The sequence below is a fragment of the Trichechus manatus genome, unplaced genomic scaffold (genome assembly GCF_000243295.1).
Source record: "Trichechus manatus latirostris isolate Lorelei unplaced genomic scaffold, TriManLat1.0 scaffold00101, whole genome shotgun sequence".
NCBI lineage: Eukaryota > Metazoa > Chordata > Mammalia > Sirenia > Trichechidae > Trichechus > Trichechus manatus.
Window position 1 is genome coordinate 10,614,439 of NW_004444037.1, and position 18,483 is coordinate 10,632,921.

Sequence of the window (18,483 nt, forward strand, 5' to 3'; positions counted from 1 at the left end):
TCATTTGGTCTCATATATTTGATTGAACTAAGAAGCACACTCCTCACGTGTATTATTTTTTGTTTTATAGACCTGTCTAATCTTTGTCTGAAAAGTGGGCGTTGGGAATGGTTTCAGTCCCGGGTTAACAGAGCGTCCAGGGGCCGTAGTTTCGGGAGTTCTACCAGTCTCTGTCAGACCATCAAGTATGGTCTTTTTATATGAATTTGAATTATTGTCTACATTTTTCTCCTGCTCTGTCTGGGACTTTCTGTTGTGTTCCCTGTCTGGGCAGTCATTGGTGGTAGCCAGGCACCATCTAGTTCTTCTGGTCTCAGGCCTGTGCATCTCTGGTTCACGTGGTCCTTTAGTCCTCTGGGCTAGTATTTTGCATGTGTCTTTGATTTTCTTCATTCTCCTTGACTCCGAGTGGGATGGGACCAATAGATGTATCTTAGATGGCTGCTCTCAAGCTTTTAAGACCCCAGAGGCTAGTCACCAAAGTGGGATGTAGAACATTTTCTTTATAAACTATGTTAGGGCAATTGACCTAGAAGTCCCCCAAAACTATGGTCTCCAGGCCCCAGCCCCAGCTACTCTGTCCCTCAAAGTGTTTGGATGTGTCTAGGAAACTTCTTAGCTTTTGCTTTGGTCTCGTTGTTTGACTTCCCCTCTATTGTGTGCTGTCCTTTCCCTCACCAAAGTTGACCCTTGTCTACTATCTAGTTAGTGATTCCCCTTCCACCTCCTTGTAACCATCAAAGAATGCTTTTTTCTGTGTGTAAACCTTTTCTTGAGTTCTTATAATAGTGGTCTCATACAATATTTGTCCTTTTTTGACTGACTTATTTTACTCACTATAATGCCCTCCAGATTCATTCCTGTTGTGAGATGTTTCACGGATTCATGATTGTTCTTTATTGTTGCATAGTATTCCATTGTGTATGTGTACTGTAATGTTCTTATCCATTCATCTGTTGATGGACATTTAGGCTGTTTCCATCTTTTTGCTTTTGTGAATAGTACTGCAATGAACACGGGTGTGCAATGTCTATTCATGTGATGGCTCTTATTTCTCTAGGGTATATTCCTTGGCGTGGGGTTGCTGGATCCTATGGTATTTCTATTTCTAGCTTTTTAAGGAAACACCAAATCGATTTCCAAAGTGGTTGTACCATTACAGCCATATAACTTAAAGATGGACACTAAACTTTTTAAGCTTCAGTTTTATTATCTGTAAAACAAGGATGATAATATTTACCTTGTTAGTTTGTTACGAGGCTCTGAGATCATATACATAATGCACCTAGCACACTTCTTTCCATATAAACCAGTTACCCTCAAGTAGAATCTGACTCACGGCAACCCCATGTGTGTCAGAGTAAAACTGTGCTCCGTATGGCTTTCAATGACTGATTTTTCAGGTGTAGATTGCCAGGCTTTTCTTCCAAGGCACCTCTGGGTGGATTCAAACTTCCACCCCTTCCTAGCAGCCAAGCAAGTTAACCTAAGTCGTAGCTTTTCTTATTAGTAGTATTACTACTATCATCATTAATACTACTTCCCTCCATGCAGTTATCAAGAAAAAGTTATTTTTTAGTAGTTGCTATTTAATAAGACAGGAGAAGTTATAATAAGTAACACAAAACTTTCCATTCCAAAAATGCTTGGAATTCAAAAAGGATGATGAAATAGATACATTCATTCATTTACATAAAACATTCACATATGTAAGACTCTTCATTTCTCGACCAGACAAATGGGAATCATTTATATGATCTACAGATTGAAAGATGTATTCATACACACAGTGAATACTATTCTGGCTTCTCCTAGCCTGCCACAGCCAGGGTCTGGTGGAATGCAGAAATGGGCAATGTATCCCCAGCACTTTCCAATGCGATGGAGACGAAGACTGTAAAGATGGGAGTGATGAGGAGAACTGCAGTGACAGTAAGTATGTGCTACCTCCCCTGAGACATTCCTTTATGGGTGGACCTGTCTTTGGTAACAAAGCAAAAAGTGTGAAGTAACCCATGCTTAAATAGGATTCATGCATAAATAATTCTAGACTGCTGAATGTGCTGGTCCTTATAGCATTGCTCAGCCAGAAAATCTTTTCTTACAGTAAATATAATTCTTGAGCAACCTATACTGTAAAATCATTCCTAATGGGAAAGGGCAGAGGTTAAGCACTTAAAACAGCATGGTCAAATTCAGTTAACTGTTTTATGGGGGAAGGCAACACCATGATAAAAAGAAAAGCTTAGCATATAGTATTCAATTAGATTAGATTCCAATTAGAAGGAATTGGCTGCTGAAATTAAATGTAACAGCTTCCTAAAATAACCACGTTTAGAGAAGCTATTTAATGCCTCACATTACGGAGCAGTATAGGGTGGCTATAAGTCGGAATCGACTCGACGGCAACAGGTGTACTTAAATATACTTTATAAGGAGTCAGATATTCGTGTGCGAAACTTTAAAAGGACAAAAAAGCAAATCAAATAAGTTGGTTTTTAAAATGTGAATATTTCTGTCAGGGAAGAAGGTTCTATACTGATTGTTTTGATCCCTGGTTTGTGTGGAAGCAGCTTTCAGTCCTGCGTTGGTAACAATATCCCTAGACTTAAAACCACTGCATTTATTTATATAATATAGGGATAACCTAGTGATTAAGAATGTGGTAGTTGCAGCCCAGATACCTGGGATCCAGTCTCAGCTCTTCTATTACTACCTGGTTAACTTAAGGCAAGATACTTAAACCTCTTTATGTCTCAGTTTTCTTCTTTGTAAACTCTGGATAATGATAGCCACTTTTTAGGGTTGTTGTGAGAACTAAATTAGTCAACTCAACTAACAAACTTAAAGCAGTGCTGGACAAATCGTGAGAACTCAATAAGTGGCCTTTTTCTTGCTAAACCTTTTTTGGGCTGTGTATGTCTAATAAAACTGGTCATCTGTAGCTAAATTAGTTTTGTCATTATGAATACTGACTATTAAAATAGCTTTAATGAAAATGCATCCAAAACCTAAAGCAAGAGCTTTCTAATCACAGATTTATTACATAAAAATAATATATAAGGCATGCTTAGTCTTACCAGTTTTCAAATTTGGAAGGAAATCATTTTCTAGGCATGAGTTATTGTGTGCATATAAGCCACATACCTCCTTTTAGATCAAATTATTCTTTCATTCTACATAATTCAACTTTCTTTGGAATAATTTTGGATTCTTTACTATGCTATGGTAAGAGTTTTAAATTATTTCCTTACGTGTGAGGTATAAGAAAGTCACATGATAAAATGTTTCAAGAGGTAAAATTCTAGCACCTATATATTATTATTTACTCCAGTGAATTCGAGTTAATACATGTTTATTGTGGAACTGACACACTGTCCTGCCACCTGTCTGTCAGTTTGTTATACTGTGGTGGCTTGTGTGTTGCTATGATGCTAGAAGCTATGCCACTGGTATTTCAAATACCAACAGGGTCACGCATGGTGGACAGTTTTCAGTGGAGCTTCCAGACTAAGACAGACTAGAAAGAAAGGCCTGACAATCTACTTCCAAATATTAGCTAATGAAAACCTTAATGGATCACAACAGAATATTGTCTGATACAGGACCAGGCAGCATTTGGTTCTGTTGTACGTGGGGCCACCATAAGTCGGAGCTGACTTGACAGCAGCTAACACAACAACAACAATACGTGATTCGCACCAGGAAGTCAATGGCCAGCAAAACAGCTCACGGAGCTTGCAGCTTCCTGCAGGAGAGAGGCATTCTACAAATAGACATGCAAGTTACTATCTAATGACGAAGTTACATTAGGCTGTGAAGAAAACCAGGGGGCTATGATGCTATATAACAAGATGCATGCCTAGTAAGCTTCCCTGAGGAAGAGATACTGGAGCTAAGATCTGACGAGTGCATGGAGTTAACTAAACAAAGGAAATTCAGGCTGGAGAGAGCACAGCTTGCCCAAAATCCCTGAGGTGGGAAGGAGCAAGGTACATATAGGGGACTGAGAAAAGGCTATTATGACAAGAAAGCTGGGAGTGAAGGGTAGCATGGCACTAAATAACAATTGTTAACATCGATGGGAACCTTGTTCAGCTAGACAAGGCTGGGGAGAGAAGCAGGGACTACTCTGCCAAGGCTTTAAAAGAGTTTCAGTGGAGTTGATTCTGACTCATGGTGACCCCATGTGTGTCAGAGTAGAACTGTGTTCAATAGGGTTTTCAGTGGCTGATTTTTCAGAAGTAGATTGCCAGGCCTTTCTTACAAGGAGCCTCTGGGTGGACTCGAACCGAACCTACAGCCGTTTGGTTAGCAGCTGTGCATTAACCGTTTGCATCACTCAGGAACTCCCCCCCACCAGAGCTTTGGGCCCTATTAAGGATCTAGGCCTTTAAAGCTCTCCAGGCTCTCTCTTAGCCTACTGGTCCAGTCTTCCTCATACCCTCCTTCTCAGTGGTTTATGCTCCAGTGATTCTGACCTGTGCACTTTCCTACCTCCAGACCTTTCCATATGCTGCTCTGCTTGGGAAACCCATCCTTCTTGATCATCCCAACCGACCCCATTTGCCTGGAAAACTCGTTTGAGAAGCTTCCCCTTACTGCCTTGGTTTGCTTCCACTGCTCTTTATGCAAATCTTCATGAGAACAATGGTTACTCAGCATTGTAAGGTTTTGTTCATGACGACATCCCTATTAGAGTAGAATTTTCTTCATAGAGGGTATGGTGCTCTTTTATCTTTTAATACTCAGTGCCTAGCTCAGTACTTGTCACATAAAAAAAAAACAAAAAAAAAAACAGTTGCCATGGAGTTGATTCTGACTCATGGTGACTCCATGTGTGTCAGAGGAGAGCTGTGCTCCACAGAGTTTTCAGTGGTGGATTTTTTGGAAGTAGATCATCAAGACTTTCTTTTGAGGTGCTGTCATATAAACAAACTTATTGCCATCGAGTTGATTCCGACTCATAGCGACCCTATAGGACAGAGTAGAACTGCCCCATAGGGTTTCCAAGGCTGTAATCTTTATGAAAACAGACTGCCACATCTTTCTCCCACGGAGACGCTGGTGGGTTCGAAAAGCCGACCTTTCAGTTAGCAGCCAAATGCTTTATCCATTTGGCCACCAGGGCTCCTTGCTGTTATATAGTGGGCACTTAATATTGGTTAAAATATTGAATTTCCTTAAGAGCCTAAACTCATGGAAATTAGCTTGGCTTGCCTTCAGAAGGAGTTGCTGGGCGGTGCAAATAGTTAACACACTTGGCTGCTAATCCAAAGGGTGGGAGGTTCGACCTCATCTAGAGGTGCCTTGGAAGAAAGGCCTGACCATCTACTTCTGAAAAATCAGCAATCGAAAATTCTATGGAGCACAGTTCTACTCTGACACATGTGGGCGAGATCACTGTAAGTCAGAGACAACTCCATAGCAACTGGTTGTGAAAAAGTTTGAGCCTTGAGAAAAAGTTGCCTTGAGAAAAAGTTTGAGCCTGCTGACAGTCAAAAAAAAAAAAAGCGACGTCTCTTTTTTGCAATTTTTCTCAAGGCTCTGATATATAGTGTTGCTCATTGGTAGTATTGGAAAGGTGGAAGCTTCCAGTAGAAGATGCATTGTCTTAGAATCTATAGATAAGAATGATTATACATATATGTATATTATTTATACTTAAAAATACCTGGCAAGATTTCTATATTCCAAGGACGTGTCTGAAAGTAATTGACTATAATGGGGAGAGTAGACAAAAAAAATGGGCAGTAATTTATTACCTTATCCATTTAATCTACAAATGACCAGGAAATCAATAAGGGAAGCAGTTTCCTCTCCACAAACCTTAAGGAAAATCCATTAGGGCAAAGGGTGACGCTACTGCTGTCATTCATTTGGAAACAAGAAGCCCAGTTCTCAGGCATCACAGCTAGGCCGATGATAATTTGCAAGGACATGCAGAAAATATTGATAACAGCTGCATAAGACGTGTACTATAATAAAATATTCTTTTTGAATTGGTGTTGATAACGTATTTATTATTAAAGTATTTTCCTTAGAGAGACTAGAGTGGGGAGCAAATGAGTCTTTAAAACACAGTGCCATTTAATAATTCAGAATTTCAACAGCTTTATATTTCCTTCTCCCTCAAATCACTTGAATTTTATTTCTAATGAAGTGTATGCACTCCTGTAAAAAGAAAACATTGTTTTGTTTTTCCACTAAAAGTAACAAAAACCTGTTTTGTTACCATGTAGCTGGTGGTTGTTAGCTGCCATGAGTTAGCTCCCGCTCATGGTGAACTCCTGTTTTGTTCCCACTGAAAGCAACAGCAACCTTTTATTTCTTCATTCCTACAGAATTCTTTTGGAATAAATATTGTATTTAGTTGCCGGAAAAATTAATCCAGAAAGTATCTATTCAACATGCGTTCAATATTGTGGGAGAAACTGGAAGGAAATTAAAGTTGTGTCATTCCTCAGCTCCACCAGATGTTCTTAATCCTTTAGATCCTAGTCGAAGGAATTTACAGATGATGAAAGTGAATGTGCCTTTCCCCCCGGTAGGTCAGACCTCATGTCAAGAAGGAGACCAAAGATGCCTCCACAACTCCTGCCTTGATTCATGCGGTGGTAGCTCTCTGTGTGACCCGAACACCAGTCCAAGTAACTGTGGTAAGTACCACAGCTGACAAATGCAATCACCGCGTCAGGGCATGCCTTTAGCTTTTTTCTTTCCTGTGAACTTTAAAATGCTGACGTCTGGAATTCCTCCAAAAAAAGTATACCTATTCTCCTTTTCTTTTCTAAAGGTTGCATGTGGTAGCAGAAAAGAAACAAAATGGTCTTCATTAACTTAAATCAGAAACAAATGTGTCATGGAGAATGAGCTATAAATCCACATTGCTTAATATCATTACCATTACTTTCAACTTAACATCAGGTCCTATATATTATTTTCTTGGCTCTGTCTGCAAGCAGATGCTATCTTTCTTCCTTCTTAAACACGATTTCAAAAATGGAAACCATCCAAGAAGCAAATATGAAGTTCATCTAAATAGCCACATATAACTTTGGCGGTCTGTCCTTTTAATAAAATTTATTCTCACCTTTCCAGGAACTTTACTGACTTCTAATGATCTTGGAGTGTATGTTGATTTGTTCCAGTGACAGTATAACAGCTCCAGATGGTGTGAGCAGGTGGCTATCTCTAAACAGGATTTTTTAGAGGAGGAACTTTTGGGAGAAGATAGAAGGGAGAGTGGTGGTGCTCTGAACAGGCTCTCAAGGGAAATTTCAAATGAACCAGAAAATCCCCAAAGATGCTGATTTGTAGTAATGATTCCTTACTTCTGGGCCCTGCTTTCATATTCTACTAATTTCTATTACTTTTTATAATTTATTTTTCCTCACCTTCAGCTTGGGGCTAGAAATTTAGAACCAGGTCAGTCAGCTTTTGATTGGCAAGTGGGTACTACTTTTTAACACACATCTCTCTCTAATGCCTTTGGAAGATTGGAGGCTGAAAGGCTCAAGTCTTTGAATCCGCTGTAAATTTTGGGTCCTAGTTTTACTTGGTGACCTTTCTGAGTCAATGGAGAGCTTATAGGGAGTGCCCCTGTAACTGTTAGTGAGTCTTAGGGGATGAAGAAAGTGGGCTGAGGAGGGATTTGTGGGAGATAGCTGATGAAAAACCCAGACAGGTCTTTTTGTTTGTTTGCATAAGTACCTAATAATTATTTCACTGAAAGCACAATACCCGACTCTTTTTCCATTTCCAATATGAGAGAACAGTCAAGTGGATATAGTCTTGCCATTAAGACATACTGCTGTTTTGCTTGGTGGCACAGTGGTTAAATGTTAAGGCTGCTAACCAAAAGGTCAGCAGTTCAAATTCACCAGCCGCTCCTTGGAAAGCCTATGGGGGGCAGTTCTACTCTGTTCTATAGGGTCTCTATGTGTTGGAATCAACTTGATGGCAATGGGTTTAATGGGTTTTAAACCGATTAAATATACGTAATGTTGATTAAATATATACATTTAAATATATATACAATAAAACCTGCAAAAGTCAGAAACTGTGTAAGACATAAATCTGTCAGAGAAGGAAGACTCAAATATTTTCCACCAAAACAAGCAATAGAAAAGTGGTAAGACTGCACCCTGGGAAAGGCGGGGAACTTATGGGACCCAGAAAAACAAGGCAGTCCTGTTAAGTTCTGGCTCTCACAGGTTTCATTGTATGTATGTACTGTGTGCATGTTATTGAGAGGGACCAGTGTATGGAGAAGGACATCATGCTTCGTAAAATAGAGGGTCAGCAAGAAAGAGGAAGACCAATAAGATGTATTGACACAGTGGCTACAACAAGAGGCTCAAGCGTAACAATTGTGAGGATGGTGCAATGTTTTGTTCTGTCATACACAGGGTCACCGTGAGTTGGAACTGACTTGATGACACCTAACAACATATGTATATATAGGAGGGAAAGTCAAGAAATATTACTACAAAATCATAGAAACCTTTATTAAACAAAAATATCAAAATGTGAAGCTATTGTTTCTTGACATATCCTCCATCTAGGCCTGTACTCTTCTGAAGGCAGTGTTTCCATCTCTCTAACCCTTCCCTGAAGAATTCTTCAATCTTTGATTTACACCACGTCAAAACAGCAGTTTTAGCATCCTCAAGAGACTCAAATCCTGTTCCTTTTAAATGTTCTTTGAGTCTTGGGAACAAGAAGAAGTCTGAAGAGGCAATGATTTGGGAAGATGTCCACTGGGTTTTGTTAAAAATTCAATATTAGCCTTGACCTCAAAATTGTTTCTTTCCATGGTACAAGAACTATCCTTTTTTTTTTTTTTTTTTGAGGGCACCCTAATGAGGCTAAGACAAGTGTGTTACTGAGAGAACTCTTCTGCGGCCATCCACTGATCACAAGACATGTTTAAACATGTTTTATTTGGAATAAACTTGTGCATGTATGAACTGGAACCCTAGTTGCAATACTTTTTGACTTACCTTCGTGTGTGTGTGTGTATATAATTAAATTGTCATGAAACTTTTTGATAGCTACACTTCATGCCAGAAAAAAAAAAAATCGGAGTAACGTATTGACGATATCAAGAAGAGAACATGTCAGCCAAGGATTTATATCCATAAAAACTAACCTTCAGGTGTGAAGGGCACAAGCTATTACCAACATAGAGAAATCTACCAGAGAACAAGTTTCAGATAAACAAAGGAATGGAGAGATACAGACTTATAAGCATACTTATTGTAGAATTAAGAATAAATGAAAGTTATGAGGGAGGGAGAATGTAATGGCTATAAACTCATGATATGGATGGAGTACATTGCATAGTTTACAAATTCAGGGAGATAAGCATATGCAAAAACATTTTAAAATTCTCAGTAGTAATATTATCAGTGGTAGTATCAGTCTCATTTCCTTGAGACTGTTGTGCATGTGATGTGGTATAAAGTAAGTGAGTTAATTATGGACTCTTCTATTTTTATCATTCACTGTGTCTTTGAGAGCTAAGGATTCTTGGTTTGGAAGAAAAGAGCAACAGATGTGATATAAACCAAAAACCCCATTGCAGTCGAGTAGATTCTGAGTCACAGAGAGCGTATAGGACAGAGTAGAACTGCCTCATAGGGTTTCCAAGGCTATAATCTTTACAGAAGCAGACGGCCACATCTTTCTTCTGAAGAGCCACTGGTTAGTTCAAACTGCTGACCTTTCAGTTGGCAGCCCAGCACTTAACACTGCATCACCAGGGCTCCTAGATGTAATACAGAAGAGATTAAAAAATTAAGTAGTCCTGAATGTGAAGTGAAAGTATTAGTAGGAAGTCAAGAAATATATTATCTTAAAAAATGTACGTATGTATGAATGTGTGTCTTCATGTTATTTATGTGTACACAGACACTCACACACATATACACATGTATGTATTTCCTAGCTCTGTCCACTGAAGGGCCTAAGAACAATGACTAACCCAGTAGCAATGGACATCCCTGATGCACCCAGACTGCAGTCCTGAAATATCATTTCCTTTTAAAAGAAACCAGGAGCTTTTTGGAAAAATGCCTGATTCTAGGCCTGGGGCAAAAAAAATGCATAAAATAAGTCTGGGACATCTTATCATACCATGTAGTGAGGAAGCTGTAAAGATTATGGTCATGTCAAAAGGATTCAGAGGCCAACCTGAAAAGGATACTGCTGGCTAAAGACAGGGGCGATTTGAACTTCAAAAGAAAATAATAGCATTTGATTGAAATCAGTCCCATAAAAAAACCTATTGCTGTCGAGTTGATTCCAACTCATACTGACCCTATAGGATAGAGTAGAACTGCCCCATAGGGTCTCAAAAGCTGTGATCTTTATGGAAGCAGATGGCCACATCTTTCTCCCACTAAGTGGCTGGTGGGTTCAGACAGCCAACCTGTCAGTTAGCCGCCGAGCACTTAATCACTGTGCCATATGTTCAAATTCATACGTTTATAATGATATTTAAAAATAAATAACCATTGGTCACCTTTGGAAAATGATAGGTAACCAATTCATTTTTCTTGACAAGTTGTCATAAAGGGTAATAATCATTTATTTTGCCTTTCCTTTATGAACACCACCACTAGGTAAGCAAATAGATGAGAGCAAGTAGATGAGAGAAGTTCTCTCTTTTTGAAAGCATTGCTACCTAATAAGTGAAATATAAATGACTGAATTAGAATATCACCATTCTGTAGCACGCAGTGAATTAATGTGTCAAGGATCTGAGGAACTACAGGTGCTGACATCACAAAAAGAGAGAAACCAGACATCATGTGCCTTCTGATGAAAGAACACCATGGCCGCCAATAGTCTTGTCAAAGGCGGGAAACCTGATCAATCCTCTGGATTTGCTTGCCAATTTTCAGGAAATAGAGAGGACAGAGGAACATGTTTAACCTCACCAGGAAGCTGCAATATGCATCATTGCAACTCTCACACACAGTGTAGTGGTCAAATCCCTGGATTCTTCAAGAGTAAAATTATAAGGAAAAATAATGGGTGGTGGCAGCTATCAGATTATAAAAGTTAGAAGACGAAACAAGTTTTACAAAGTGAGCAAGCCTAAACTATAGTATCTACAGGGTTGCACATTCAGGTAATAAAACTGTAAAGAAGAGCATGGACGTGATAAGTATGAAACTCAGTGGTTACTTTGAGGGGAAAGGAGAAGGTTGAGATGGGAGAGGGTACATGGAGGGGCTTCTGAAATGTCTGGCAGTCCTTTTTCTTATATGAAAAAACTTTCATAAACTTTAGCATATATATTAAATAAAAAATACATAAAATAAATATATATTATATTATTATATTATAAACTGTTATAGTTTAAATCAAACTATTAAATACTGATAAAGAGAAATTTAGAATATCTGAATTATGTTTGCCACTGGATGTAGAAAAGTGACATGTTCTCATGTAAATGACCATCATTTCCAGGGGCTTCAGTGTACTCCATCCTGACAAGAATATAAGATAATTTACTTAACAGTCGCTTCTTGAGATGGAGTTTAACAAATTATGATGTCAGACATTGAAGGGTGAAATATCATTGATACTCTATCAGGATCGTTTTTCAATTAAACTTACTAAATTTCATCTTTGTCAGGACACTGTACTAGGCACTGCATCAAACTTGCGTTGAACAGTCCTGGGCATCTGAACATCCTCACATGTTTGTGATGAGATGGCCCTCTAGTGGCAGTCCTAAATCAGGAACTTGAGTGAGTCTAATGCTTTAGATGAAAAAGTTTATTGATATCATAAATCATAGAATTTGGGTTTGACAGGTATCTTGAGAGTTTATCTTACTTAGCACTCTGTGAAGAATTCCTTTTGAAGGAATAAAACACAAGATTCAATCAGCCTTACCACATTCAGTAAAGATTTCCAGAATAATATATGACCATATCTTAATCTTTTCATCTCCCTTAGCTCTGGAACACTTAGAGGTTATATCTTATCCCAAATCAAAAGCGATATGTTCTCCATAGATCCAATGAGAGAAAAATTATCCATGTATTATGTTCTATTAATCATCTAAATGAAATATACTGATTAAAAAGTTAAACTTGATGAGTGGTAGAGGGAGAGAAAGGAAGCATATGCAAAGAAAAATGATCGCACCAAAAATCTACGTGAATAATTACATTTTTGTAAAAGTATATATATATTAAAGGCATTAGGAAAAAATAGAGAGTTAGAGCTGTATCTACTGACTTGCACGATGACCATGATAAATAATTCAGCAACAAAGGCGAATTGAAGAGCAATAGGGATAGAACAATTCTACTTTGGTAAAAACAAAGCAACGAATAAAAATCCCTATTTATGTATGTAGGGAGCCCTGGTGGCACAGTGATTAAGCACTTGGCTGTTAACCGAAGGGTCAGCCTTTTGAACCCACCAGCCGCTCTGTGGGAGAAAGATGTGGCAGTCTGCTTCCATAAAGATTTGCAGCCTCAGAAACCCTATGGGACTGTCCTACTCTGTCATATAGAGTTGCTATGAATCGGAATCAACTCGACAGCGATAGGCTTGGTTTTTTAATCTATGTATATAAATGCTTGTATGTATAAATATAAACAAGTGAAAGGCAGGGAAGGATCCAAGCCTGCCTGTTGGCTTTCAGGGAAGATGAGAGAAAGGGGAATGGGCAGATGATGAATTTTTTTCTTTATACATCTATGTGTTGTCGTTACTGTTGGGAGGAGCATGTATTCTTTCGTAATTTGAAAACGTAAGCTATTTAAATGTTACTTCTCTCTCAAAAATAAAAGAAAACTATAAACTGAACCAACACTATACCTCCTCTGTCTCCTTAACCTCAAGATTATGCCAACTTTGTAGTGTTAGTCTTCCCCAGGAAAGAGTCATATTTGACTTTGTATATAACACTTTTAATCTGGCCAGCTTCAGGCGCCTTACAAACATAATATCTGAGAAGCTCTGATACTTGTAATTGAGAAGTAGTCTCAGTGCTATTTTATTATTTCACCCTATTGCTTGTTGCTAATCTATTTGCATACCACTTCTTAGCCAAATAATTAAGTTTAATTTGAATAATTACTCTTAATAAGGCATTAAGTCTTTGGCCTGCCTGCACTAAGTCTACTGAGATTACCTGATTACCTCTCTCACTCTCAGGAATGTGGCACATCAACCTCGGGGAACACAGAGGGAACAGGAAGTCTCTCTGCCACATTCCCTCAAACGTGTCCGGACCCCATTTGTCTTTGTAAGACTTACTGAGCCTCTCTTGCTCCACCTTGTCCCTTTGGCTCCTAGCATTTTGTTCAATACCATTATCCTAGCCTCTTCACGGAATTGCTGGGTGGTGCAAATAATCACTACTAACCAAAAGGTTGATGGTTCAACCCCACCCAGAGGAGCCTCGGAATAAAAGCCTGATGATCTGCTTCTGAAAGCTCACAGCCTTGAAAACCCTATGGAGCAGTTCTACTCTGCAACACATGGGGTCGCCATGAGTTGGAATTGACTCAATGGCAACCGGTGATGGGTGGTAGCCTCTTCACATTATACTGCAGCTACACACGCACATGTGTCTTTCTTCCTACCAAGATTGTGGAGTTCCTTAATGACAGGGATTGTAGTTTTCGTTATTTTTGCATTTCCACGGGCTAGGACAGTACCTGATATATTTTTCTTCCTCCTTCCTTCATTCTGGCATTGTGCTAGGTGCCAATTTTGAGATAAAGAGATAAAGTTTCATTTCTCAAAAAATCTCTGAATTGTGTGGAGGAGACAAGTAAATAAAGAATACAAGTAGTGAGCAATGAGTGTATGACAGGAATATGCTTAACGTGCTGTGGCTCTTTGGAAGAGACACACGTAACTCTTACTGGGAGGGGCTGGAGAGGGTGGTTAGCCAGGAAGCCTTCTTAGAAGAAAGATTTATACTGAGTCTTGCAAAGCAAAGGGGAATTAGCTTGGTGGAGAGAATGGAAAAGCACCATTCCAGGCAGTGGGTTCTGGATGTATCTGGCATCAAGAAACATGATCGCATTTGAGGGGGTTGATTACCCGTATGCCAAGAAAAGAAGGGGGAGCAAACAAGACGCTCGAAGGCACACAATTCTTAAAATATCTGGTGGCACCAAGGGACAGCATTCAGTGCAGCAGAGACGCTGCTGACGAGATGGCTATAGGCAATGAGGTTGGGAAGTTAGACTGTATTTGGATTGTAAAATAGCCTTGAATTCCACGCTAAAGAGTTTGGATTGTATCTCACTGGCAAGTGGTATCCAAACTCAAACCCCTCTTGCCTTGAAATTTTATAACCTTAATTTCACTCATCAACAATAAAGCATATAGAAAAGAGTCATCTAATTGCCTGTTTAATGAAATACATTGCTTTTTTAAATGACTGTGAAGATGATAGGAGGAACACTAGTTTAGAAGTAATGAATCGATCGGAAGAAGAGGGTGAATTGAAGTGAATAAAAGGTATCATAAAAGATTCACTTTCAGCTAAGCTGGGCCAAGGGAAAAAATGAGAGAAGATTTTTCCAAAACATGCCTGCCGGGCACTGTGCTGGCAGCTCTACACATAGAGGAGAGTCTTGGTTTGCTCGCAGCTCCATATTGTTCAAAGATGAATCTGGGTTTGCCATGGCACTTCATTGAAAATTTATTTATCTTTTGATATCCCCAGAGAAATGTTCTATACTACTTGCATTCTAGTCTTAGCTACTTTAAAGAAGTAAGATAGACTTCAGTTTTGTAAGTTTTTAAAAAAATGTTTTACATGTGAAATTTAAAATGCATGTATAATCTGTGTGTGTACTGTCTTGCTAGGTCAATGTGAACCAATTACACTGGAGCTCTGCATGAATTTGCCTTACAACCATACAAATTATCCAAATTACCTTGGCCATGGTACTCAGAAGGAAGCATCCATCAGCTGGGAGTCCTCTCTTTTCCCTGCGCTTGTTCAAACCAACTGTTACAAATACCTCATGTTTTTCGCTTGTACCATCTTGGTACCGAAGTGTGATGTGAATACAAGCCAGCGTATCCCCCCTTGCAGGTAAGACAGTGGGGTCTCCTCCATGCATCCTCATTTTGCTTTAGGGAGAACCAAGAGTTTGAGGACCTGGTTAAGTTCAGACAAAGTAAATATTGCTAAGGAACTCCATATTTAACAAATGATGTATTCAAAAGATAAATGAGTAAGAATTTGTTATTCAAATTCCAAACAAGAGATATGAACTGCTTTTGGTAATAGTTCATGCACTTTAATCAAATAAAATCAAATGTGTTTCATTTTGGTGGATCAGAAGCATTTTTTAAAATGTGAGTTGGCAGAAAAGGTATATCTACCTCTTTTCTCTGGCAACATCAGTGTGTTCAAAATGCTGCATTCTGATAGCACTCACAAATTAATAGGTATTATACAGAGAGCCCCATAACATCAATCTGACATGGACTGAATATTGCTGACATTTTTCTGCCTGTTTGAATGACATAAGATACAGCATTTCAAGAGTGTAGCTTGGACTTTGGATATGAACGGTATCCCAGTGGTTACAATCACTGTCTACAGTCTGCTGTCTAAGTTCAAGTCCTGGCTCATTTGCTAGCTGCTGTGTAGCCTTGGGCAAATTCCTTAGTCTCTCTCAGCCTCAGTTTTTCACCTGTAAAATGCAACACTATTCACAATAGCCAAAAGGTAGACACAGCCTAAATGTCCATCAACAGATGAAGTGATAAACAAGATGTGGTATATACATACAATGGAATATTACTCAGTTGTAAAGATAAATGAAATCCTGATGCCTGCCACAACATGAATGAACCTTGAAAATATTATGCCGAATGAAGTCAAACACAAAAGGACAAATACTGTATGACCTAACTTATATGAAATATCTAGAAGAGGCAAGTGTATAGAGACCTAAGTTTATCGGTGGTTACCAGGGGCCGGTGAGAGAGATGGACTCATTGCTCAGGGGATACTGAGCTTCTGTTACGGACGGTGGAAAAATTTGGAAATAGTGGTGTTGGTTGAACAATAAGATGAACATAATTAATGTCACTGAATAGTAGATGCAACAAATGTTGTAGCGGCAAATGTTTTGTTACATAAATATTTAGCACACAAAAAAGAATCCCCCCCACCCCGACCAAAAAAATAATAATAATGATAGTATGGTGGTTGGATCGGGTTGTTGTGAGATTAAATGAATGTGTGTAGATGTAAAGTACTTCCCATTGATTGTAAACCCAACATAAACGATAGCTATGAGGCTAGACAAGACAGGAACATAATGGTTTAGTGGCAGTTTTGTCTCTCTGTATGCCATGTTAGGGGTTGTAATCAGAGAACTCGGTGTGTGCAAGATGAATATCAGAGGTGGGTTGCTGCTGTCTTCAGTGCTGTTTTCGATCAAGAGGTGCATATACAGATGTGCTTGCCTAAATATGAATGGTAACTACAGAAACCATATGTTAGGATCAGAAGTCATTTAGAGCTTTAAGAAAAAGTAATAATACCAGCATAGTGGACAGATGGGAAGACAGTAAATTATACACTAATATCAAATTGGTGACAAGGTAGGTGCATCTGTAGAGTCAGGACAGGAAAAAATAAAATTGCAGAATGACTTGGGGAACTGAATAAATTCTAGAGAGAGAGAAAATTTAATATTGACTTGTGCAAAAATAATTCTGAAAATTTCTGTTAAGTACTTTTTTAAGTATCAGTCATAAAACATCCACTGGTTTAATGTTAAAAGTTATCTCCTAGTCTTATTCCACTGTTGCTAAGCAATATCAATGAGAGTGAAGAATACATTTTAATAGTACTTTGCAAATTCTTATCTTTGACTTTTCTCACATATATATAAATTTTTCCTAATGCAGTATTCTCTGGAATAAATTTATATATCTAGGTATAAATTAGAATTTCAGGGCTTAACTTTCTTATTGAAATGCCTAAGATGAATCTAACCGTGAAACACTATTCAATCAATATTTTGGTGAATTTTTCTTATATACTTTAGTTCTGTTTCTTAGGATTACATACACTTTTTTTTTTGGTAGCTATCAATATGAATTTTATATTTGATATTTGTTTATAAGAAAAAAATTATATTATGGCAAGAATAATACGCTAACAAGTCATGAAGCAATACACGGTTGCTTTTGCCAAGCCTGTTTATTGATCTTGAAATTTAGTTTTTAAGATACGAGTCTGGAAAAAAAATCTAACATTATCGAGGCCTTAAAACCAACCAGTTGTCCTTGAGTCAACTTTAACTCATGGTGACTCTCTGTGCGTCAGAGTAGGATTTTCAGTGGCTGAATTTTCAGAAGTAGCTTATCATGCCTTTCTTCTGAGGTATCTCTCAGTGGACTTGAACCTCCAATCTCTTGGTTAGCAGCCAAACGCATTAACCATTTGTACCACCCTGGGGCTCCACCACTGAGCCCTTAAAATATGCTAAATACGTTAGGGTTATTATGCTGTCTCATCCTCACAATAACCTTTTGAGGGAGGCATCGACTGTCAGAGCTGCTGCCTATGACTGAGCGCTGCACAGATTATGATGAGAACAGTGCCTCCTGGAGCTGTAGCGCTGGATATTGTTATTTCCATTTTATAGAAAAATTAGAAAGTGGTAGAGCCAGGCACTATGCAGTCTTCCATATAAGAAATGTTACTATATAATTAATTTAGATTCTCAGTAGTAATGGAACTATATCCGTGTTTTATAAATCTTCAGCAAAAGTATTTGGTCCAATAAACAGTTATTTATGTGACTGAACTTTCCATTTTTGCAAATCTAACATGAGAATGCCACAATTTCATCTTCCCACCCCGGAGTCCTAAACTAATTCAGCATCTAGTTATGCTCTGCATTGACTCCAGACCTAAACTTAGAACTGTCCTTGAAACTTCCCCATTTTATTCTTAACTTTTTTTCCCTCCCAGTTTGTGGCTAGACAAGAGCTGACTTTTCTGGAAGGCCTGCTCCATTGAATCTCAAAAATAAGAACCTGATTGGGATTGATCTATAGTTTAAAATTTAAAAATTTGAAAGGAAACAAGAAATTTGCCTGGGAACTTAGGTCATTTCTAATGACTTCATTACGTCATTAAAAAAAAAAAAAACCTTTGTTACTAATTTAGTTGTAATATATTGAGGCAGAACCATCTCTGCTGATACTGTGATTTAAAAATATTCTGGGTGTGAATGAGATATCACACATGAAAGCAGCCAGCACAATGCCTAGGATATCTTTGCTTTTTTAAAAACGTAAACCCAAAACTTTATTTTAACCAACTTGAGCTCATCATAGATAGGTTTGGGAGAAGTACTGAGCTTTTCAACATTCTTGGTCTAAGTTAAAGAAGGGGAAGCAATGTCTTAAGAAAGCTAGGATGGCACGTTCGCACGGCTGGTCACCTGAGGGAGC

The 18,483-nt window shown here is 38.5% G+C and overlaps 1 protein-coding gene across 1 annotated transcript in view; it reads left to right on the plus strand.

Moving 5' to 3' along the window:
- The window catches only part of CORIN (corin, serine peptidase), a 190,079-nt gene that overhangs the window by 170,076 nt on the left and 1,520 nt on the right, over window positions 1–18,483 (plus strand). The window contains 4 exon segments of the mRNA XM_012557423.2: window positions 1,816–1,932; window positions 6,552–6,659; window positions 14,860–15,091; window positions 17,815–17,852. Of these exon segments, the coding sequence (XP_012412877.2) occupies window positions 1,816–1,932; window positions 6,552–6,659; window positions 14,860–15,091; window positions 17,815–17,852 (495 nt within the window).